Source organism: Scyliorhinus torazame, chromosome 8 (assembly GCF_047496885.1).
Source record: "Scyliorhinus torazame isolate Kashiwa2021f chromosome 8, sScyTor2.1, whole genome shotgun sequence".
In the NCBI taxonomy this organism is placed as follows: Eukaryota; Metazoa; Chordata; class Chondrichthyes; order Carcharhiniformes; family Scyliorhinidae; genus Scyliorhinus; species Scyliorhinus torazame.
Window position 1 is genome coordinate 264603879 of NC_092714.1, and position 25642 is coordinate 264629520.

General features: G+C 50.4%; 1 protein-coding gene across 1 annotated transcript in view; it reads left to right on the forward strand.

The window, feature by feature from the left end:
- The window catches only part of LOC140428610 (serine/threonine-protein kinase 3/4), a 178461-nt gene that overhangs the window by 26153 nt on the left and 126666 nt on the right, over positions 1–25642 (forward strand). The window contains exons 3-4 of the mRNA XM_072515268.1: positions 12836–12964; positions 17616–17730. Of these exons, the coding sequence (XP_072371369.1) occupies positions 12836–12964; positions 17616–17730 (244 nt within the window). The remainder of the gene's footprint in view (positions 1–12835; positions 12965–17615; positions 17731–25642) is intronic.

The following is a 25642-nucleotide window of genomic DNA, read 5'->3' on the forward strand; positions in this document are numbered from 1 at the left end:
CTCCCACATGCTGCAGCACCTGTCCTTAGTGTGTTCTAATCAAACTTATTTAAGTATTATATTCAATTGTGCATTTTACTTTTGAATCATAGAATTTACAGTGCAGAAGGAGGCCATTTGGCCCATCGAGTCTGCACCGGCCCTTACAAAGAGCACCCTACTCAAGCCCACGTATCTACCCTATACCCGTAACCCAGTAGCTCCCACTTAACCTTTTTTTTGACACTTAAGGGCAATTTAGCATGGCCAATTCAACTAACCTGCACATCTTTGGACTGTGGGAGGAAACCGGAGCACCCGGAGGAAACCCACGCAGACACGGGGAGAACGTGCAGACTCCGCACAGACAGTGATCCAGCCGGGAATCGAACCTGGGACCCTGGAGCTGTGAAGCAACTGTGCTACCCACTATGCTACCGTGCTGCCCTATATAATATATATATATTTAATATATTTTATTATCTTTACCATCAGTTGCTAGACTATTTGAACTTTAGGAATAGAATAAACCTTAGTCACCCTGTCCAGATACTCACTGAATAACTAGCCTTTCGGTAGCAGGGTAAGACCACTTAACTGAAGGCTAAGACAGTTAGAAAGCAAACAGCACCTCTTTCCCTTCCTTTCCCAGACTCCCTTAATTGCACAACTCCCAACACTCTATTCTAAGATTCACTTCTTGCAGTAAACCTTCCTAAAGCACGTCTTTTCCCCCAATGCACCAAATTCCCACTTTGAACACAATTCCCCAAAATACTCACTCTGTCTCTGTCTCACTCATGCCGAACTCTCCCCTCACTGACTGCGTGCCCTTACTCAGAGTGAATGTGTAAAAATATTGAGTGAATACTTGGGAGAAGGTGAGTAATTTTCTGTACCTGGGTCAGTGGTGGCAGAAGATGGAAGTATGGGGATGGAAATTAAGCAACGGATTCGCTCTGGTTGAAGTAATTGGAGGACGTGCAGTGAAGTGTGTTCGAAAAGTATTGTCGAAACTGAAAGGAAGAATCTGCAAGACAGTCGTGAGACCCGCCTTGTTATAGAAGAGAGGAACGACAGCTGGATACTAGTGAGATGTGGATGCTGAGATGGATCTGTGGAGTTACAAGAACAGGAACCAGTGCATCAGGGGGGTCGGTGAAGATTTGGGAGCATTGAAGAAACTAGCTGAGATGAAATTGAAATAGTACAGTCATCTGTGACGGAGGGGCAGAGAGGAAACATGGTGAGGCGAATGATGGAGATAGGATTACCAAGTAGAACGAGAAGAGGAAGGCCTGAGATCAGATGGAAAGTTGCAGCGGCGAAAGACTTGAAAGCAGCGGGATTGAAAGTGGAATGGGAGATCGACGGGAGGAGATGGTAAAGGGTGATCAACCAACATGGGGTTGGTTTAGCACACTGGGCTAAATCGCTGGCTCTTAAAGTAGACCAAGGCAGGCCAGCAGCACGGTTCGATTCCCGTACCAGCCTCCCCGAACAGGTGCTGGAATGTGGCGACTAGGGGCTTTTCACAGTAACTTCATTTGAAGCCTACTTGTGACAATAAGCGATTTTCATTTCATTTCATTTTCATTTCATTTTTCATGGTGGTGACCCCAAGTACAATGGGTTAAGCCGGAAGATGATGTTTGGATTGCAGCAGACAGGAGAAGGTTAATTCAATTCCAGTAGTGCAGGTTATTCCGTCTTGTGACTTTGTTTACCGTGGCTTTATCAGCTGTTTTCAAAATCCTGCATGCTTGCTTATTTCAGCTTGTCTAAGTTTTTGCGGCCTAGTTGCCTGACCTCCTTCACCTAATTACATCGAAGAGATGGTACAGAAATTACAAGCGCACAGCATATGTGACAAACAAAAAGGCAAAATGCTATAGGTGCTTGAAAACCAAAATATAAGCAGAAAATGCTCAACAGTCCGACAACAATTGTGGAAAGTGAAACGGTTAACTTTTCATTTATTAAAAAAAAAAATTTAGAGTGCCCAATTCTCTTTTTTTTCCCAATTAAGGGGCAATTCAGTGTGGCCAGTCCACCTGCCCTGCACATCTTTGGGTTGTGGGGGTGAGACCCACGCAGCCACTGGGAGAATGTGCAAATTCCACACGGACAGTGACCCGAGGCCGGGATCGAACCCAGGTCCTTGGCGCCGTGAACCACTACGCCACCGTGCCACACTTTGTTAACATTTCAAATTTCTGACCATTCTTCAAAACTGAAGCAAGGTTGTGGACGTGAAACATGAGCACTGTTCCTCTCCAGAAATGCTGCCTGGTCCTGCTGAATATATCCGTATTGTGCACTTACATACACAGCATGTTTCCCCAGATGCAATTGGCCAGCAGACTGGTCCAAAGCAATGACTCCCACCTCCCCCGGTACTCTTTATTCCCCCTTGCCCGCCCAATTGGAAATAGATAACGTTCCTTTAGCCAATACAAGCATCTATCTATCCATCAGTGAGCTCACTCAAATGGTCTGGAAAGGAAGGGTCTGAAATAGCAGGACCGGTTTCTATTTTACGTATTTCATACTGACGTGGGAGATGGTTCGAGCTCTTTGAACTAGGTTTAAATATGTGTGGACAAGTAGCTTTGGCTGGAACAACGGGCTGTGTTCTCCTCTTGTGCACGATCCCTTTCATTGCTGATTGATAGAAGTTTGTAATGAGAGGCCTGGCTTCACCAGATGTCTTTAACCCTCTTCTATCGTCAATTGAATTAGTTCATGAGCCTATTTAAGGCAAGGTTAAAGGACCGCCTTTAGGCCCTCTTATATCATGCTCAGACAGTTGAGCTTTTCTGTAGCTAAGAACTCCTATAACCCAAGTCGTTTTTGTAAATACATTTTCCCACCCTTTTCAGTTTCCTCCCTTTGCCTCAAGTTGCACATTTATAATGGCATCTTTCACCATTGCATACCGTCCCAAAGCCCTTGCAATTAGTTAAGCACTTTTGAAGGGGGTGGCACAGTGGTTAGCAGTGTGCCTCACAGCTCCAGGAACCCGGGTTCAATTCCAGCCTCGGGCGACTGTCTGCGTGGAGTCTGCACTTTCTCCTCGTGTCTGCGTGGGTTTCCTCCGGGTGCTCCGGTTTCCGGAGTTGGGCATGTTAGGTGGATTGGCCATGCTAAATTCCCCTTTAGTGTCAAAAGGTGGGATGACTGGGTTACGGGGATCGGTTGGAGGTGTGGGCTTAAGTAGGGTGATCTTTCTAAGGACCGGTGCAGACCCGATGGGCCAAATGGCCTCCTCCTGCACTGTAGGGATTCTATGAAGTGTAGTCACTGTTGTGATGAAAGTAATGCGGTGACTAATTTTGTGCACAGCAAGCTCCCACAAACAGCACTGTGGTCATGGCCGGATTTTTGTTTTAAGCAGTATTGGTTGAGAAATGAATATTGGCCAGGACACGAGAACAGCTCCCGTTCTCTTAGAATATCACGGGAACTTCTTCCATCCATCTGTAAAAGCTTACGGGGGCCTCGGTCTAATATCCCCCCCGCCCCAGGTACCGCACTGGAGTGTCAGCCCAGATTATATGTTCAAGTCCCTGTAGTGAGAGCCATGACTTTTTGACTCGATAGTAAGAGCACTATACACACTTCCACAGCACAGACTTTAGGAAATCTTAATCCATGTTGAGTGGGTACTTTGGGGAAAAAAAGAAAACCTGATGTGCTGACAGATGTGCTGCGGTAAACGTTTCAATGTTGTTTTAAATGACAGAAAATGCTCCTAGGGCTTGTGATGTTTGGAATGTCTGCAACTTTAAAAGTTAAAACCACGTTCTTTTCAACCCCCTGATAAATGCCTTGATATTAAATGTCGCTGCATTTGCTTTTGATGCAAATCCGTTCACTCCAAAAATCATGCCCATTTTCACTGGGTTGCTTTGGAGGGCATAAATGGAACTTTATCTTCTCAGGGCTCAGAAAACCACGCAAATCCTCCAACCAAGTTGCAGGCGCTGCCGTTCTCCAGTTCGGTAATATCCGTCGCCGGGCAATCCGAGATAAAGGCCATGACATTGGCCCCCTTCCCTTCCAGCAGCCCAGCACCTTCGACACCCCACAGTTTGCCGTGGGGGTTAGGGTCCGGCATCATCCTAATCCCCACAATCCCCAACAAGCTCTTGCGCGCCACCTCCCAAAAGCTCTCCAGCTTTGCACACCCCCCAGAACGTGTGAGCATGGTTTGCCGGCCCCCTCCCACACCACTTGCATATCTTCTACCCCTGGGAAGAGCCCACTCACCCGGGTCCGAGTCACACGAACCCCATGTACCACCTTAAACTGTACAATGCACAGGGAGGAGATTGAGTTGATCCAATGCATTATTTCACTCCACATTCCCCACCCAATTTTGATCCCCAATTCTTTCTCCCACTTCTGCTTGATTCCTCCCACCTACTCCCGCAACCACCCATAGAAATGCCCAATTCTCTCCTCTTCTCTTCTTCCCCCCCCCCCCTATTGCAAATCAATGGGCCTCTGCACCAACTTTTGGTGGGAGATGGTCCTGTGAAGAACCTTGCGATGCTTCAATACAAGAGAGGAGCTATGTAAATGCAAGTTGTTGTAGGTCTATTTGGGTCAGATTGAGGGGCAGGGCTGGGAGCACATTGTTTCTATTTATGACGCGTTGTAAAGGCCGAACAACCACAGGGAAACTGAACAGGAAACCAGATGAATAGTTTCAAGTGTCGCTGAACTTCATTGAGCTCACTGACCCAGTTGTGTCTGCAGCACTGTGATTGATCTTGCTTTCATCTATGTTGGCAGGGCAACACTAACCATTTTGAACCCACTCATGGATCAGGCGAGGAAACTCCTCCAGTAAATACTGCAGGATTGTACATGTCCACCTGAGGGAGCCTTCTTTCAACGCCTCATCCATCTAAAAGACCTGCTGACAGTGCAGCACTCCCTTAGTACCGCACTGGAGTATCAGCCTAGCTTTAGTGCTCAAAGTCTTTGGAGTGGTACTCAAAACCACAAGCTTCAGACTCGGGCTAGAGGGCTCTCCGTTGGGCCATGGCTGACACTTGCACAGCAGATGGATGTCTGTCCAAACCAGAATATGGGAATGGCTGGAATGGCTAGAACTGATGATTATATTTAAACTGACTCAAACCCACAACATTTTTTGTGAACCCTCCCTTAGAATAAAAAAGATATAGCTAAATTGAAAAGAAGTTGAGCTGGGTGAATGTGGCTAGCTTGCTTTCTTTAATCATTATTATCTCTCAATTGAAAGTGCCAGGACTCTACACTGAGGAGCACCCATTGATGTGGGCCCACTAATGAGTTTGCGAATTGGGGGACTTCCGGTTGCGGCTATGCCTAGGTAGGTCGCACGTTCGGCAGCTCCTGCCGGGAACGGGCTTTTGGGCTCTTCAGAGGGGCCCCAACGGCAATTGTTCGACGGCTTCCAGTGTGGGAAGGTGACAGCAAGATCCCCCCGACAGTATATGGATTGGACCAGGAGTGGAACGGTTAAAAAAGTGATCCTGGTGCAGTGGAAAGTGCGAGGGAGGAAAAGCAAGATGGCGGCGGGTGGAGACCAAGCAGCGTGGGCGCAGGAGCAGCAGGAGTTTCTTAAACGCTGCTTCGAGGAGCTGAGGACAAATGCTGGCGCCAATGAAGGCGGCGATTGAGAAGCTTGTGGAGACCCAGAAGGCCCAAGGGGCGGCGATCCGGGAGGTGCGGCAAAAAGCCTCTGAGAACGAGGACGAGATCTTGGGCCTGGCGGTGAAGGTGGAGGTGCACGAGGCGCTGCTCAAGAGGTGGGCGGAAAAATTTGAGGACCTGGCGAATAGGTCGAGGTGGAAGAATCTTCGGATTCTGGGTCTCCCTGAAGGAGTGGAGGGGCCCGATGCCGGGGCATATATGAGCACGATGCTCAATTCGCTGATGGGCGCGGGAGCCTTCCCGAGGCCCCTGGAGCTGGATGGGGCTCATCGGGTCATGGCAAGGAGACCCTAAGCCAACGAGCCGCCAAGGGCTGTAGTGGTGCAGTTCCACCACTTTATGGACAGAGAGTGTGTCCTGAGATGGGCCAAAAAAGAGCGGAGCAGCAAGTGGGAGAACACGGAGATCCAAATTTACCAGGACTGGAGTGCGGAGGTGGCTAAGAAGAGGGCTGGTTTTAACCGGGCTAAGGCGGTGCTCCAGAAGGGGGTGAAGTTCGGGATGCTGCAGCCAGTGCGATTGTGGGTCACGTTCCAAGATCGGCACCACTATTTTGAAACGCTTGATGAGGCATGGAACTTTATCCAGACTGAAAAGTTGTACTCAAACTGAGGGTCTGTCGTGGGGGGGATGTTTACTGCGTTTGGGGAATGTTCTTTTTGTTTTGGGGGTGGGTGAATGGATTTGATGTGGGGGCTGTGGGAGAGTGTGGGCGTCAGTGTTGGAGGGGCAGGGCCCCGCGGAGGAAGTGGGGGGTGGAGGCCCGGGGATGGGGAGTTGGGGTAAGGCCGCAAAAAGGAGCTGCGCCAGAGGGGGCGGGGCCGGCTCAGGAAAGTGCGGGATTTTTTCCTGGGTTAGGGAAGGATGGGGGCAAGGCCGGGGGGGGGGGCGGTGCTGGAGAGGAGCACACACTGACTGCCAAGGGGTGGGGGGGGGGATTCTCACACTGGGGGGTCGATGGAATAGCGGGAGAGGCCGGGGCCAGCAGGAGTAAGCTGACATACGGGAGTGTCATGGGGGGGAGCAAAATGGCTAGATGAGGATCTAGCGGGGGGGAGGGGGGAAATGGGTTGCTGCTGCATTGGCCAAAGGGGAGCTGGAAGTAGGAGAGGTAGTCGGGGCGGGAGTCCGCCACGTGGGGGACTGGAGGGTGCGGGAGGCGCGGGCACGTGGCTAGCCTAGAAAAGGGGATGGCTAGTCGGAGTGGGGGGGGGATATCGTTCTAGGTCCAGGACGGGTAAGAGGCCGGCTGGGGCCAAGGTGCTTAGGGGGTTTACGGACCAGATGGGGGGAGTGGATCGATGGAGGTTTGCCAGGCCGCAGGCCAGGGAATTTTCCTTCTTTTCCCACGTCCATAGGGCTTTTCCCACGGATAGACTTTTTCATTTTGAGTAGGGCGCTAATCCCGAAAGTGGAGGGAATGGAATATTCGGCCATAGCCATCTCGGACCACGCCCCGCATTGGGTGGAGCTGGAGTTGGGGGAGGAGAGGGACCAGCGCCCGCTGTGGTGCCTCGATGTGGGACTTTTGGCGGATGAGGGGGTGTGCGGGCAGGTGCTGGGGTGTATTGAAAGATACTTGGAGGCCAACGGGGAGGTGCAGGTGGGGGTAGTTTGGGAGGCGTTGAAGGCGGTGGTCAGGGGAGAGCTAATCTCCATTCGGGGCCCACAGGGTGAAGAGAGGGGAGGGAGCGGTTGGTGGGGGAGATTTTAAGTGTCGACAGGAGGTATGCAGAGGCCCCCGAGGAGGGGCTACTTGGGGAGCGACGGAACCTCCAGACGGAATTCGACCTGTTGACCACGGGGAAAGCAGGGGCACAGTGGAGGAAAGCGCAGGGGGCGGCGTATGAGTATGGGGAGAAGGCGAGTCGGATACTGGCACATCAGCTTCGTAAGAGGGAGGCAGCGAGGGAGATTGGTGGAGTCAAGGATAGAGGGGGGAATACGGTGTGGAGTGCGGTGAGAAGAAACAAGGTATTTAGGGACTTCTATGGGGATCTGTACAGGTCTGAGCCCCCAGCGGGGGAGGAGGGGATGCGACGATTCCTGGATCAGCTGAGGTTCCCGAGGGTGGAAGAGGAGGAGGTGGCTGGTTTGGGGGCGCCGATTGGGCTGGAGGAGCTGATTAAAGGATTGGGGAGCATGCAGGCGGGGAAGGCCCCGGGGCCGGATGGGTTCCCGGTTGAATTTTACAGGAAATAAGTGAACCTGCTGGGCCCGTTGCTAATGAGGACTTTTAATAAGGCGAGGGAGGGGGGGACCTTGCCCCCGACAATGTCCAGGGCGCTGATTTCTTTGATCTTGAAGCGGGGCAAGGATCCACTGCAATGTGGGTCGTATAGACCGATCTCGCTCCTCAATGTTGACGCTAAGTTGCTGGCGAAGGTGCTGGCTACGAGAATTGAGGACTGTGTTCCAAGGGTGATTCATGAGGACCAGACGGGATTTGTGAAGGGTAGGCAGCTAAATACAAATGTGCGGAGGCTCCTCAATGTGATTATGATGCCCTCGGTGGAGGGGGAAGCGGAGGTAGTGGCAGCTATGGACGCGGAGAAGGCCTTTGTTTGGGTGGAGTGGAGTATCTTTGGAAAGTGTTGCGGAGGTTTGGGTTCGGGGAGGGGTTCATCAGTTGGGTCAGGCTGCTATATAAAGCCCCGGTGGCGAGTGTGGCTACGAACCGGCGGATGTCGGAGTACTTTCGGCTGTACCCGGGTCGAGGCAGGGATGCCCCCTATCCCTCTTGTTGTTTGCACTGGCAATTGAGCCGCTGGCCATGGCACTGAGGGAATCTAGGAAATGGAAGGGATTGGTCCGGGGGGGAGAGGAACACAGTGTTGTTGTATGCCGATGACCTGTTGTTGTATGTTGCGGATCCAGTGGAGGGGATGGCGGAGGTCATGCGGATCCTTAGGGAGTTTGGGGACTTTTCGGGGTATAAACTCAAAGTAGGGAAGAGTGGTGCATTCAGGGGACCAGGGAGGGGGGATAGATGAGCTACCGCTGAAAAGGGCGGAAAGGAGCTTTCGGTACCGAGGGATCCAAGTAGCTAGGAGTTGGGGGGCCCTGCACAAGCTCAATTTGATGCGGTTGGTGGAACAGGTGGAGGAGGATTTTAAAAGATGGGATATGCTGCCACTCTCACTAGCGGGTAGGGTGCAGTCGGTCAAAATGACGGTCCTCCCGAGGTTCCTCTTTGTGTTCCAGTGCCTTCCCATTTTGATCCCCAAGGCCTTTTTCAAACGGGTAAGCAGGAGCATCATGGGATTTGTGTGGGCGAATAAGACCCTGAGGGTGAAGAGAGTGTTTCTGGAGCTTAGCAGGGATGGGGTGGGGGGGGGGGGGGCTGGCGCTGCCAAATTGGTGTGGCTATTATTGGGCTGCCAATGTGGCGATGATCCGTAAGTGGATAATGGAGGGAGAGGAGGCGGCGTGGAAGAGGCTAGAGATGGCGTCCTGTGTGGGCATGAGCCTGAGGGCGCTGGTGACGGCACCGCTGCCGCTCTCGCCGACAAGGTACACCACGAGTCCGGTGGTGGCGGCGACGCTGAAGATCTGGGGGCAGTGGAGGCGACACGGGCGAGGTGGGAGCCTCGGTTTGGTCCCCGATTCAGGAGAATCATCGGTTCGTCCCGGGAAGGATGGATGGGGGGTTTCGGAGCTGGCATCGGGCAGGGATTAGAAGAATGGGGGACCTGTTCATCGATGGGATGTTTGCGAGCCTATGGGCGCTGGAGGAGATGTTTGGGCAACCCCCGGGAAACACTTTCAGGTACTTGCAAGTGAGGGCGTTTGTGAGGCGGCAGGTGAGGGAATTCCCGCTGCTTCCGGCACGTGGTATTCAGGACAGGGTGATTTCGGGTGTATGTGTCGGAGAGGGCAAGGTTTCGGTGATTTACCTGGAGCTGAAGGAAGAGGAGGAGGCCTCGGTGGAGGAGTTGAAGGGCAAGTGGGAGGAGGAGCTTGGGGAGGAGATAGATGAGGGTCTGTGGGCTGATGCCATGAGTAGGGTTAATTCTTACCACCTCTTGCGCCAGGTTCAGCCTAATACAGTTCAAAGTTTCTCACCGAGCGCATATGACAGGGACGAGGTTGAGTAGGTTCTTTGGGGTGGAGGACAGATATGTGGGAAGTGCTCGGGGAGCCCGGCAAATCATGTCCATATGTTCTGGTCGCGCCTGGCGCTGGAGGGGTTTTGCGAGGACTATGGCCAAGGTGGTGAACGCCCGGCTCAAGCCGAGCTGGGGATTAGCATTATTTGGGGTATCAGACGAGCCGGGAGTGCAGGAGGCGAAAGAGGCCGGTATTCTGGTCTTTGCGTCCCTGGTAGCCCGGCGGAGGATTTTGTTACTGTGGAAAGATGCAAAGCCCCCTAGTGTGGAGGCTTGGATCAATGACATGGCAGGGTTCATTAAGCTGGAGAGGATAAAGTTTGCCTTGCGAGGGTCTGTGCAAGGGTTCCTCAGGCGGTGGCAACCGTTCCTAGACTATCTCGCGGAGCGTTAGGAGGCGGTCAGCAGCAGCCCGGGGGCGGGGGAGGGGGGGGTTCTTTTGGGGTGGCGTTTGGATGGAGGTGGTTTTTTTCTCCCTGTTTTGTGCTTTTAAATGTTATATGGGGGGGGTTATTGTATATGGGGGGGTTATTGTATATGGGGGAAATCCAATGTATAATTTCTGATTGTGTTTTAGCTGCTTTTTTCTTGTTTGGGGGGCGAGGGGGGTTTGTTGAAAATTGGTTGGAAAATTTGAATAAATATATATATATTTTTTGAAAAGAGTTTGCGAGTTGGAGCCTTTATGGAGTGCTTTTCAAGGGCCTGGGTGTGTTTTTGCTAATGTTTTCACTGTGTTGGTATTGGACTCGAGAGAAGACGCAGTCAGCCAGCTTCCCTTAATATGCACTGTAACAAGATTCTGCTTGCGGTTTCCTGTTGCAGAGGAAAGATTACAGGGTTGTGTGGAGAGGCTGTGCAACAGACTCGGCAATGGACACCCACACTTGGCAGTGAGCACGTCTTGCAGTCAGCTAACAGACCCACAACTTTTAATCAAAGGTGTGCCCCCGGGTACAGCAGTAGCATTAGGGCTGAATACAGGCAGTGGTTATTATTTTTAATCTATTCCACAGTTGTGATCTGGAATGCACTGCCTGAAAGGGTGATGGAATTGGATTCCACTATAATTTTCAAGAGGGAAGTTCGTATGTACTCGAAAGGGGAAACAAAACTGCAGGGGAGTGGGCCATGAGCAAGGGAGTGAGATTTAATTGGCTAGCTCATTCTTGGAGGCAGCACGGTGGGCTGAATGGCCTTCTGTATCCTCTGACTCTGCATCGCCCTACAAACAATGTGATAAGCAGAGGATCCCTTTTAGTGATGTTGGCTGATTTCATTGAATTTACAGTGCAGAAGGAGGCCATTCGGCCCATCGAGTCTGCACCAGCCTTTGAAAACAGCACCCCACTTAAGACCACACCTCCACCCGATCCCGTAACACAACCCCACCTAACCTAACCTTTTTGGATACGAAGGGCAATTTAGCATGGCCAATCCACCTAACCTGCACATAGTTGGACTGTCGGAGCACCCGGAGGAAACCCACGCAGACATGGGGAGAACGTGCAGACTCTGCACAGACAGTGATCCAAGCCAGGAATCGAAACTGGAACCCTGGAGCTGTGAAGCAACAGTGCTACCATGCAAATATTGGCCAGAACATAGGGAGCAGTCCCTTGTTCTTCGTGGCATCTTTTATGTTGGCACGAGGGTGCAAACAGTATCTCATCCAAACCCCCGACAAGCAGAGCTCCCTCAAGCGGCTCTAGAGTGTCAGCACAGAGGTTCTGCTCGTCTTTTGAGCGAGACTTCTACCCCTGAGCCTGGATTGTCACCAAGTTCTGGGAACAGAAGCCTGTCAGTTACCTTTTCTCCCCAGGTTTCTTGCCTTTACTGGGCAATTTCCCATAAATGTTTTTATTTCGAGTGTAAATCAATCACACGAGTTGTTTCCAATGTGTTTTGGATCATTCACTCAACTCTGTACACCTTTTCAAGTTTGATTACAATAATTAATTAACCCCTGTAGCTGCCGTTTAAAGATCTAGGCTGAAAGCAATAAATTAGCTGTGAAGACAGGTTTTCTTGTCATTTGGAATTTACTCGTTTCTCACAAATCACAATGATTCTGGTGGAAGTCGCCGGTGCCTCAGAGCGAATGGAAAAGGTGCTTGCCGCCGGTCAGTCGTGAACTGGTCAATTTCAAAATTCCTGAACTTGGGCATTTCAAGTATCCTTAATGAGACAGTGAGACAAATACATTAAAAGCAACTTAAGTATCAGCAATGTTTTACTTAATTCAACCTCCAGTACCTGTCAAGTGCTACTTATTACCTTTAACACACTTGGATGCACTTAGTAACTTTTAGCGGTACACGGTGGGCTGTGGTAGTTTTATCGTACATTGCCTATGACAGATGGATCTTGCTAACACCAATGAGCCCATTATTTGGGGAGTGGGCTCCTCTTGGTTTATTCCATTGTTGAGCTGCCTGTCATCTTCCCATGTTAAACCCAGGAAGTGAATGCGACAAAGCCGCTACCTGGCGGAAGGAGATTTGCTTAAGGCTTAGGCAGCTTGTTTGCGGTGTTTCCCAGATTATTACAGTGGTTACACATCATTAGTTGTGAAGCCCTGAGGCTGTGAAAAATACTATCTAAATGCAAGTTCTTTCTTTCACGAGTGACCACAAATAATTGCCCCATTGAAATGTGAACAACCGTGAGAATATGCATAATGATGACTAGCATAAACCTCCACCAAGTGGCTAGATACATGGTTTTCCCCCGTATTTTCCCCAAGTGTTCAATTCTGAAGTGAAAGTCAGGCCACGTTTTAAAAGAGAAGAAAATGGAAAGTAGGTTGCATGTAACATTGGCAGCGACCCGACATTCAGTTCTCTGCCCTTGTATTTATGGCTGAGAAGTGGAGGAAAAAAAGAGAGAATAATGCAGGAAAATGGAAAGATCAAGGCCCACAAGAAAGTCTGATCCTAAAGATTCTTCCCATCGGTCTCCGTTATTTGCAGTCTGGATCGGGCAGCCTGGATATGTAACGCTGGCTGAATGCTAATGGTTTGTGTTTCCTCCCTCAGGTCCTATGGCAGTGTGTTCAAAGCCATTCACAAAGAATCGGGCCAAGTGGTGGCAATCAAGCAGGTCCCGGTGGAGTCAGACTTGCAGGAGATTATCAAAGAGATCTCCATCATGCAGCAGTGTGACAGGTAAGTGTCACCAGTGGCTACAGATCTTGATCGATGTGTTCTTTATTTTTTTAAAACACGCAAGTAATTGTAGTGATGCTGCAGTACCAGAGATCTGAAATGTTGTAGGGTTTGTCAGCTCGAAACACTGGACCCAAGGGAACAAAAAAACAAAACAAACATGCATCAAACTCGACTGTGACTTTTGTTGTCTCATCCTTATATTTTCGCCATTCTATGTGACCTATGCTGAATTTGTGGACTGTTGTTTCCATGACATTTCTTTCACTCTCTTGGGTGCTGTGAAGATTCGTGCTGAGTGGTAGTGAATGCATAAAGGAACCCAAAGCCAGCAACATCAAGCAGGGAACTCTCTTCTTAAAAAGAAGAATTTCTGGGACTTCCGGTGACATCATGCGAAAGCAAGTCGCACGAAAAGTGGCTCCCGCCGGGGTCCTTGTTTTTAGATCCCTTTTGCCTATTTTTGGGAGACTTTGTGTTTAAACCCAGCTGTCCGAACTGGGTAATGGTTAGACGACGGAGTCACTTCAAAAATTGCATCGAAAAACCTCACTGGAAAAAAAACCCCAGATGAGGCAATCTGAGGGAGGAGATGGTGGAGGAGATTGCGCCTCATCATGGTAGACACATTGGTTGTGGTGATGGCGCAGGAGCTCATAGATCATAAATCATAGAATTTTTAGTGCAGAAGGAGGCCATTCGGCCCATCGAGTCTGCACCAGCCCTTGGAAAGATCACCTTATCGAAGCCCACAGCTCCACCCTATCCTCATAACCTAGTAACCCCATCTAACCTTTTTGGACACTAAAGGCAATTTAGCATGACCAATCCACCTAACCTGCACATCTTTGGATTGTGGGAGGAAACCGGAGCACCCGGAGGAAACCCACGCAGACACTGGGAGATCGTACAGACAGTGATGACCCAAGCCAGGAATCGAACCTGGTACCCTGAAGCTGTGAAGCAACTGTGCTAACCACCGTGCCCCCTAGCTAGAGAAGTTTGAGAAGCAGATGGACAGTTTGATCGGCAAGGAAAGGAGTTGAAGGAGTTCTTCAGAGCCACCATTGGGCGGACATTGGGCCCGATCCGAGAGCAGCTGGGTAAGATGCCGAAGGCTGTGAAGGAGCAAGGCAAAACACAATGGCCTGGAGGAGGCCTTGTCGCGGCACGAGGGGCAACTCGCCTCCCTGGAAGCAGAGATACTGCTCGTGCAGAGAGCAACAAAAGTCTGAAGGCAAAAGTTGAGGACTTGGAAAACAGTCGAGTCGATTGAATCTCAGGATGGTGGGGTTGCCGGAGGAAGTGGAGGGCTCGAGGCCAACTGGGTATTTCTCTGAGATGTGTTCTCGGTTGGTGTGCAGGAGATGAAGTTTTTGCCTCCCAGAGTTGGATAGAGCCTATCGGGCAGTCCAGCAGAAACCACGGCCGAATGAGCTGCCTCGGGCATCAATTATTCGCTTCCATAGCTCGGAGGAAGGAACGAGCCCTGGTGTGGGCCTAGAAGAGCGGCAATATTGACTAGGACGGACACGATGCAGATCTACCGGGACCGAGCTGGCAAAGAGGCGTGTGGCCTTGAAGGCTCTATAACAAACGAGTGCGATTCGGGGTGGTGTATCCAGCAAAATTGCAAGTCACAATGGACTCAAAAGACCAATAGATTGTCATAGACTTTAAAGTGCAGGAGGAGGCCATTCGGCCCATCACATCTGCACCGGCCCTTGGAAAGAGCATCCCACCTAAGCCCACACCTCCACCCTATCCCCTGTAAACCAGTAACTCCACCTAACCTAAGGGTAATTTAGCATGGCCAATCCACCTAACCTGCACATCTTTGGAATGTGGGAGGAAACCAGAGCACCCGGAGGAAACACCCGGGGAGAACGTGCAGACTCCGCACAGACAGTGACCCAGCAGGGAATCGAACCTGGGACTGTGAAGCATTTGTGCTAACCACTGTAACCGTGCAACTTTGACACGTTGGAGCAGAGAGTTAAGAGAATGGCCTGGAGGAGGCCTTCATTAAGAGAAAGGATTGGGACTGGTCTGAGGAGTGCCAATCGGGACTGATTAATGCAAAAAATGAGATGGGTTTGTTGAGGATGTGCTTAAGTCTCTGTCTTTCTGGATGTCGGTTGGGGGGGGGCGGATTAGAGGGAGGCCGGGACCATTGATGGTTGTAAAAGGGGTGATCGATATGGCACTTGGGGTGGGGGCGGGAGAGGGCAGGCCGGGGGATTATGTTTTTGCTTTCTGTTGCCTTTTTGGGCGGGGACTACCTCACTCATAATAAGCAGTAAGCTAGTGAATAGGAATGGAGTGGGGGGAGGTGCTGCATCTTGTTGGGCCATTGAGTCTAGTTTGTTTGGTGGGGAGGAAGGGGTTAGCTGAGGCGGCAGGTAGTCTGCAAGCTCAGGAGGAGGGAGACGGTCTGGGTGGGGGAAGGGCGGAGAGCTAACTGTGACCAGGGGACTTTCTTTGTCTCATCCTTTTGGTGTGGTTGGTGGCCATCTTAAGTGGGCCTGGGGCCTAGTAATTTGCAATGAAGGGAGGAATTCTCACGGTGGTAATGGTTGACTAAGGTTGGGGGATGGGGTGAGAGACCCCTGACAAGGCTAGTCACCTGGAATGTGGGAGGACCTGCGCGAGATCTTTCTCTCGTTTAAAGAATTTTGGGGCCAATGTTGTGTTTTTACAGGAGATTTAGTTAGTGCGGGACCAGATCAGGATTTGGAAAGCCTGGCTGAAACAGGTTTTTCATTCAGCTTCAATAGCAGGGCCTGGAGGGATAGTGATTCGAATCAATAAGCTGGTCCGTTTTCAGACGGAGAAGGTCTTCGCTAATCAGGGGGGCCAGTATGTGATGGTTGCAGGCACATTGGAGGCCCCCCCCCCACTGCACAAGGTATACTCGAGGATAGATTACTTTATAATGGGTAGGACTCTCCAGGGTGAGGAAGACGGAATATTCAGCTGTGGTTGTCTCTGATGATGATGCTCCACATTTGGTAGACCAAGTGTGGGAGGTGGGCTGGACGCAGCGTACAGGAAGGAGGTTGGATATAGGGCTTTTGTTGGATATGAGGTTTTGTGGGAGAGCCATTGGAATGTATGTGGAGTCCAATGAGAATGGGTTGGTTTTGCCCTCTAATCCGTGGGATGCATTGAAGTTTGTGATTAAAGGAGGGATCATATATAAGGCTCACATGGATGGGGAGGCTAGGAGGGAATGCCAGAAGTTAGTTGAGATCTTGGGAGTGGACCGTGGGTATGCGAGTGACTCCACTCCAGAACTCTTGGCATGCAGGAAAAAGCTGGAAATGCAGTTTGACCTGCTATGTACGGGTAGGGCGGTGCGCCATTGAGGCTTTGAACGGGGTGGCGTATGAGTATGGGGAGAAGGCTAGCCATCTCTTGGCCCACCAGCTAAGGCATCTAGGGAGATCATCCAGGTTAGGGATTCGGGGGGGGGTTTCCACCCCAGACATGGTGAACGGGATATTTCCAGCCTTTTACAAGAGTCTTAGTAGGTCGGAGCCACTAGAGACGAGTCAGGCATGGCAAAGGTTTTAGAGGGCCTACGGTGGGGAGGAATTGCAGGAAGGGCTGGAAGCATTGTTGGGTCAGGAGGTTTGAACAGCACTGCGATAGATGCAGACGGTGAAGGCATCTGGGACGGATGGGTTCCCGGTGGAATTTTACACTAGGTTTGCGGACCAGCTGGTTGCGTTATCGATAGGGATGTTGTATGACTCCCTGGCACGGGGTTTCCTCCCTCTGACGGTTGGGCAGGCGTCCATCTCCCTTCTCCTGAAAAAAGATGAGGATCCCGCAGAATGCGGGTCGTGTCGCCTGACTTCATTGCTTAATGTAGACGCAAAACTATTGTCCACGGTTCTAGCACTGTGGCTGGATCCCTGCCTCCCTGAGGTAGTTGGGGTGGGTTCGAGAGGAGGGGTTGGGGGTTATGTAGATTAGTTTATTTTTAGTTTACGGTCGCTGCTGTTTGTATTTTTGTATAAAATGACAAAAACTTAATCCAAATATTTTTTTAAAAAAAAGAATTTCTGATCCCAAATTTATAAAAACACACCAGCTCCTTACTTTGGAATGTGCACTGCCTCATGTTTGAACAAGTGAGACAGACCAACCCTCGCATTTAGTATCTGCCTGACGCTGTCCTTTTGCTCTGTGCCACTGGCGCAGGACTAAGATAGGGGAATGTGCGTAGGGTCTCTGCACAGATTGGCTCTTCAGCTTCTGGATTAAATTACCAGGGAAGATACTTGAAGCAGAATGGGAACAGGCTTACAATAACTGGATAGCTTTGTTTTTTTGTATAAATTTTAGAGTACCCAATTATTTTTTTCCCAATTAAGGGGCAATTTAGGGTGTCCAATCCACCTACCCTGCACATCTTTGGGTTGTGGGGGGTGAGACCCACGCAGACACAGGGAGAATGTGCAAACTCCACACGGACGGTGACCCGGGGCTGGGAACGAACCCGGGTTCTCTCGCTGTGAGATAGCAGTGCTAACCACTGCACCACCGTGCCGCCGGCGGGTAGATCTAATGCGTTTTCCCTGTTACTAACTATTTTATTCTGTGTAGAATTCAGGATTTTAACCATCTTTCCTTTGCTTCACAGCCCTCACGTGGTCAAGTATTATGGAAGCTATTTTAAGAACACAGACCTGTGGATAGTCATGGAATACTGTGGAGCTGGTTCAGTATCCGACCTTATTCGAATAAGAAACAAAACGGTAATCCCACACACCTGTCTCTATCCCAGCAAAATCAGAATTATGTGAGCATCAGTGTACTAACCCAGGATTATTACATGAGAAGCAAAAGTGGAAAGCGGAAAAAAACGAGAGAGAAAAGCAAACGGAGCCATAATGCAAAATAAAGCGAAGATGACTGCCGAGGTTAAAAAGACAAGCCTAAAGGCTTTGTATCTTATGCGCTGAACATTCACAATAAAGTAGATGAATTAACAGCACGATTGGATAAAAGCGGTTATGATGTAGTTGCAGTTACAGAGATTCTGCTGCAGGCTTACCAAGGGTGGGAACTGAACATCCAGGGGTATTCATTATTTTTTTTATTTTTATAAATATATTTTATTAAAGTTTTTCGATCAAACAAAAATTTCCCATTTTACAACTTTGTAATAATATATACATTGATCGTTTTTTAAAAATAAATAATATGCTAACTAACGGCAACTGCCAACAACAAAATAAGAAACAACAGAAATAGTAACTAAAATAGTAACTTCGTAACATCTATTATAAATAACTAATATAAAACCCCTGAGGACCCAAATGAGCCCCCCCCCCCCCCGGGTTGCTGCTGCCACCGTTCCTATTTTCCCTTATCACTCTGCGAGATAGTCGAGGAACGGTTGCCACCGCCTGGTGAACCCTTGGGCCGAACCTCTTAGTGCGTACTTTATCCGCTCCAATTTTATGAACCCTGCCATGTCGTTGATCCAGGCCTCCACACCCGGGGGCTTAGCTTCTTTCCACATAAGTAGAATCCTTCGCCGGGCTACTAGGGACGCAAAGGCCAAAACATCGGCCTCTCTCGCCTCCTGCACTCCCGGCTCATCTGCAACCCCAAATATAGCCAACCCCCAGCCTGGTTCGACCCGGACCCCCACCACCTTTGAAATCACTTTTGCCACACCCACCCAGAACCCATGCAATACCGGATATGACCAAAACATGTGGGTGTGGTTCGCCGGGCTTCCCGCGCATCTCCCGCACCTATCCTCCACTCCAAAAAATCTACTCAGCCTTGCTCCAGTCATATGCGCCCTGTGTAGAACCTTGAATTGTATCAGGCTGAGCCTGGCACACGAGGACGAAGTGTTTACCCTACTTAGGGCATCTGCCCACAGCCCCTCCTCAATCTCTTCCCCCAGCTCCTCCTCCCATTTTCCCTTCAGCTCCTCTACCATCGTCTCCCCCTCGTCTCTCATTTCCCTATATATATCTGACACCCTACCATCACCCACCCATGCCCCCAAAATCACTCTGTCCTGGATCTCTTGCGCCGGGAGCTGTGGAAATTCCCTCACCTGTTGCCTCACAAATGCCCTCACTTGCATATAGCGAAATGCATTCCCAGGTGGCAACCCATATTTTTCTGTCGGTGCTCCCAGACTCGCGAACGTCCTGTCTAAGAACAAGTCCTTCAATTTCGCAATTCCTACTCGCTGCCAAGATTTAAATCCCCCATCTATCCTTCCCGGGACGAACCTATGGTTGTTCCTTATCGGGGACCACACTGAGGCACCCGTCACTCCTTTATGTCGTCTCCACTGCCCTCAAATTTTCAGAGTTGCCACCACCACTGGGTTTGTGGTGTATTTTTTCGGGGAGAACGGTAACGGCGCTGTCGCCAGTGCTTTCAGACTAGATCCCCTACAGGACGCCATCTCCAATCTTTTCCACGCCGCTCCTTATCGGGGGCCACACTGAGGCACCCGTCACTCCTTTATGTCGTCTCCACTGCCCTCAAATTTTCAGAGTTGCCACCACCACTGGGTTTGTGGTGTATTTTTTCGGGGAGAACGGTAACGGCGCTGTCGCCAGTGCTTTCAGACTAGATCCCCTACAGGACGCCATCTCCAATCTTTTCCACGCCGCTCCTTCCCCTTCCCTCATCCACTTACATATCATTGACACGTTGGCGGCCCAATAATAATCACTTAGACTCGGCAGTGCCAGTTCCCCTCTGTCCCTACTGCGCTGCAGGAACCCCCTCTTTACTCTTGGGGTCTTTCCAGCCCACACAAAGCTCATAATACTCTTGTCCACCTTCTTAAAAAAGGCCTTTGTAATCAGTACAGGGAGGCACTGGAACACAAAAAGAAACCTCAAAGAACAAAGAACAAAGAAATGTACAGCACAGGAACAGGCCCTTCGGCCCTCCAAGCCCGTGCCGACCATACTGCCCGACTAAACTACAATCTTCTACACTTCCTGGGTCCGTATCCTTCTATTCCCATCCTATTCATATATTTGTCAAGATGCCCCTTAAATGTCCCTATCGTCCCTGCCTCCACTACCTCCTCCGGTAGTGAGTTCCAGGCACCCACTACCCTCTGCGTAAAAAACTTGCCTCGTACATCTACTCTAAACTTTGCCCCTCTCACCTTAAACCTATGCCCCCTAGTAATTGACCCCTCTACCCTGGGGAAAAGCCTCTGACTATCCACTCTGTCTATGCCCCTCATAAGTTTGTATACCTCTATCAGGTCGCCCCTCAACCTCCTTCGTTCAAGTGAGAACAAACCGAGTTTATTCAATCGCTCCTCATAGCTTATGCCCTCCATACCAGGCAACATTCTGGTAAATCTCTTCTGCACCCTCTCTAAAGCCTCCACATCCTTCTGGTAGTGTGGCGACCAGAATTGAACACTATACTCCAAGTGTGGCCTAACTAAGGTTCTATACAGCTGCAACATGACTTGCCAATTCTTATACTCAATGCCCCGGCCAATGAAGGCAAGCATGCCGTATGCCTTCTTGACTACCTTCTCCACCTGTGTAGCCCCTTTCAGTGATCTGTGGACCTGTACTCCTAGATCTCTTTGACTTTCAATACTCTTGAGGGTTCTACCATTCACTATATATTCCCTACCTGCATTAGCCCTTCCAAAATGCATTACCTCACATTTGTCTGGATTAAACTCCATCTGCCATCTCTCCGCCCAAGTCTCCAGACAATCTAAATCCTGCTGTATCCTCAGACAGTCCTCATCGCTATCCGCAATTCCACCAACCTTTGTGTCGTCTGCAAACTTACTAATCAGACCAGTTACATTTTCCTCCAAATCATTTATATATACTACAAAGAGCAAAGGTCCCAGCACTGATCCCTGTGGAACACCACTGGTCACAGCCCTCCAATTAGAAAAGCATCCCTCCATTGCTACCCTCTGCCTTCTATGGCCTAGCCAGTTCTGTATCCACCTTGCCAGTTCACCCCTGATCCCGTGTGACTTCACCTTTTGTACTAGTCTACCATGAGGGACCTTGTCAAAGGCCTTACTGAAGTCCATATAGACAACATCTACTGCCCTACCTGCATCAATCATCTTAGTGACCTCCTCGAAAAACTCTATCAAGTTAGTGAGACACGACCTCCCCTTCACAAAACCGTGCTGCCTCTCACTAATGCGTCCATTTGCTTCCAAATGGGAGTAGATCCTGTCTCGAAGAATTCTCTCCAGTAATTTCCCTACCACTGAAGTAAGGCTCACCGGCCTGTAGTTCCCGGGATTATCCCTGCCACCCTTCTTAAACAGAGGAACAACATTGGCTATTCTCCAGTCCTCCGGGACATCCCCTGAAGACAGCGAGGATCCAAAGATTTCTGTCAAGGCCTCAGCAATTTCCTCTCCAGCCTCCTTCAGTATTCTGGGGTAGATCCCATCCGGCCCTGGGGACTTATCTACCTTAATATTTTTTAAGACACCCAACACCTCGTCTTTTTGGATCACAATGTGACCCAGGCTATCTACACACCCTTCTCCAGACTCAACATCTACCAATTCCTTCTCTTTGGTGAATACTGATGCAAAGTATTCATTTAGTACCTCGCCCATTTCCTCTGGCTCCACACATAGATTCCCTTGCCTATCCTTCAGTGGGCCAACCCTTTCCCTGGCTACCCTCTTGCTTTTTATGTAAGTGTAAAAAGCCTTGGGATTTTCCTTAACCCTATTTGCCAATGACTTTTCATGACCCCTTCTAGCCCTCCTGACTCCCTGCTTAAGTTCCTTCCTACTTTCCTTATATGCCACACAGGCTTCGTCTGTTCCCAGCCTTTTAGCCCTGACAAATGCCTCCTTTTTCTTTTTGACGAGGCCTACAATATCATTCGTCATCCAAGGTTCCCGAAAATTGCCGTATTTGTCTTTCTTCCTCACAGGAACATGCCTGTCCTGTATTCCTATCAACTGACACTTGAAAGCCTCCCACATGTCAGATGTTGATTTGCCCTCAAACATCCGCCCCCAATCTATGTTCTTCAGTTCCCGCCTAATATTGTTATAATTAGCCTTCCCCCAATTTAGCACATTCATCCTCGGACCACTCTTATCCTTGTCCACCAGTACTTTAAAACTTACTGAATTGTGGTCACTGTTACCGAAATGCTCCCCTACTGAAACATCTACCACCTGGCCGGGCTCATTCCCCAATACCAGGTCCAGTACCGCCTCTTCCCTAGTTGGACTGTTTACATATTGTTTTAAGAAGCCCTCCTGGATGCTCCTTACAAACTCTGCCCCGTCTAAGCCCCTGGCACTAAGTGAGTCCCAGTCAATATTGGGGAAGTTGAAGTCTCCCATCACCACAACCCTGTTGTTTTTACTCTTTTCCAAAATCTGTCTACCTATCTGCTCCTCTATCTCCCGCTGGCTGTTGGGAGGCCTGTAGTATACCCCCAACATTGTGACTGCACCCTTCTTATTCCTGATCTCTACCCATATAGCCTCACTGCCCTCTGAGGTGTCCTCTCGCTGTATAGCTGTGATACTCTCCTGAACAAGTAGCGCAACTCCGCCTCCCCTTTTACATCCCCCTCTATCCCGCCTGAAACATCTAAATCCTGGAACGTTTAGCTGCCAATCCTGCCCTTCCCTCAACCAGGTCTCTGTAATGGCAACAACATCATAGTTCCAAGTAGTAATCCAAGCTCGAAGTTCATCTGCCTTACCCGTAATGCTCCTTGCATTAAAACATATGCACTTCAGGTCACCAGACCCGCTGTGTTCAGCAACTTCTCCCCGTCTGCTCTGCCTCAGAGCCACACTGTCCATATTCCCTAGTTCTCCCTCAACGCTCTCACCTTCTGACCTATTGCTCCCGTGCCCACCCCCCTGCCATACTAGTTTAAACCCTCGGAAGGAGCACCGTTTTAACCGCCTGCACCCTGCCCGCCAATGACAGGGGCGCCATGTCCCACCTCCTAAAGTCCTCTTCCATCTGCTCTACCAGTCGTGCCATGTTAAGCTTATGCAAGGTTCCCCAGTTCCTGGCCACCTGGATCCCTAAATACCGGAAATCCCTTGTTACCCTCCTCCAACGGTAAATCGCCTATTCCCCTGCCCTGTTCCCCAGGGTGCATCACAAACAGTTCACTCTTCCCCATATTCAATTTATATCCTGAAAATTCTCCAAACTCCCTGAGTGTCTGCATTATCTCAGGCATCCCCTCCACCGGGTCCGCGACATACAACAACAAATCATCCGCGTATAATGACACTCGATGCTCTTCTCCTCCTCTAAGTACCCCCCTCCACTTCCTGGAGCCCCTCAGCGCTATGGCCAGTGGCTCAATTGCCAACGGGGACAGGGGCCATCCCTGTCTTGTACCCCTATGTAGTCTGAAGTGGTCAGATCATTGCCTATTTGTAATCACACTTGCCACCGGGGCCCTGTACAGGAGTTGAACCCATCTAATGAACCCCTCTCCAAATCCAAATCTCTTCAGTACTTCCCACAGGTAGTCCCACTCCACTCTATCAAATGCTTTCTCTGCATCCATCGCCACCACTATCTCCGCCTCCCCCTCCGGTGGGGGCATCATCATCACCCCCAGCAGCCTCCGTATATTAGCATTCAATTGCCTCCCTTTAACAAACCCCGTTTGATCATCATGCACCACCCCAGGGACACAGTCCTCTATCCTCGTCGCCATCACCTTGGCCAAAAGCTTGGCATCTACGTTCAAGAGGGAAATAGGCCTATATGACCCGCACTGCAGCGGGTCCTTGTCTCTTTTCAGGATCAGCGATATCGTCGCCTCCGACATCGTCGGGGGTAGTGTCCCCCTTTCCCTAGCCTCATTAAAGGTTCTCGTCAGAAGTGGGGGCAGCAGGTCCACTTATTTCCTATAGAACTCCACCGGGAACACATCTGGTCCCGGGGCCTTCCCTGCCTGCATGTTCCCAATTCCTTTTACCTCCACCTCAATCTGTGCTCCCAGTCCTGTCATCTCCTGTTCCTCAACCTTCGGGAACTCCAGCTGGTCTAGGAAACGCATCATTCCCTCTTTCCCTTCCGGGGGTTGAGCCTTATATAGCCTCTCGTAAAATACCTTAAACACCCCGTTCACCCTCTCCGCTCCCCGTTCCATCTTTCCCTCCTCGTATCTAATCCCTCCGATCTCTCTCGCCGCCCCCCTCTTCCTAAGTTGTTGGGCCAGCAGCCGGCTCGCCTTCTCTCCATATTCATACTGCACTCCCTGTGCCTTCCTCCATTGTGCCTCCGCCTTACCCGTGGTCAACAAGTCAAAGTCCGTGTGCAATCTCCGTCTTTCCCTGTATAGCCCTTCATCTGGAGCCTCCGCATATTGCCTATCCACCCTCAAAATCTCCCTCAACAATCTCTCCCTTTCTTTACCCTCTTGTTTCCCTTATGGGCCCTTATGGAGATCAGCTCCCCTCTAACCACAGCCTTCAGCGCCTCCCAAACCACTCCCACCTGGACCTCTCCGTCATCATTAATCTCTAGGTACCTTTCAATACATCCTCTCACCCTTACACATACCCCCTCGTCCGCCAACAGTCCCATATCTAATCTCCAGAGTGGGCGCTGTTCCTTTTCCTCACCTACTTCCAGATCTACCCAATGTGGGGCATGATCTGAACTGGCTATAGCCGAATGCTCCGTTCCTGCCACCTTCGGGATCAGCGTCCTTCCCAGGACAAAGAAGTCTATCCGGGAGTACACTTTGTGGACATGGGAGAAGAAGGAAAACTCTTTACTCCTTGGCCTAGTAAATCTCCAGGGATCCACTCCTCCCATCTGCTCCATAAAGCCCTTAAGCACCTTGGCCGCTGCCGGCCTCCTCCTGGTCCTAGATCTGGACCGGTCCAGCCCTGGGTCCAGCACCGTGTTGAAGTCCCCCCCCCCCATTACCAACTTTCCCATCTCTAGGTCCGGGATGCGCCCCAACATACGCTTCATAAAGTTCACTTCATCCCAGTTCGGGGCATATACATTCACCAGCACCACCGCCTCACCTTGCAATCTGCCACTCACCATCACGTATCTACCCCCACTGTCTGCCACTATGGTCTTCGCCTCAAACAATACCCGTTTCCCCACCAGTATTGCCACCCCTCTATTTTTCGCATCCAAGCCCGAGTGGAATACCTGTCCCACCCATCCTTTTCTTAATCTGACCTGATCCGCCAGTTTCAGGTGCGTCTCCTGAAGCATGACCACGTCTGCCTTTAGCTTCTTTCCTCTCTAGCTTAATTGCTCCCCCCATATTGCTTCCGGAAGTCAGCAAACTCTGGCTGACCTCGGCTTCCCCCGTTTATCCTTAGCCTCCCATTATGTGAGGCCCCCTCCTTCCTGCGCCCCCTTTTCCCGCCACAATTTCCATAGCGCGGGAACAAAGCCCGCGCTTCCCTCGGCCCCGCCCCTGATGGCGCAGCTCCCTCTCTCCTTCCCCCTCCCCTTCCCCACCGGCGCCCACATTTCTTCGTGTCCCCCCCTTCGAGGGGAAAGAAAATTTTCCCCCATCTGAGTCACAGTCCCTTACCACCACCTCACTACTTCATTTCAAACACTCTTTCTCCAATCTAGTCCAACTTCTCCTCTTCAATAAATGTCCACGCCTCTTCTGCCGTCTCGAAGTAGTGGT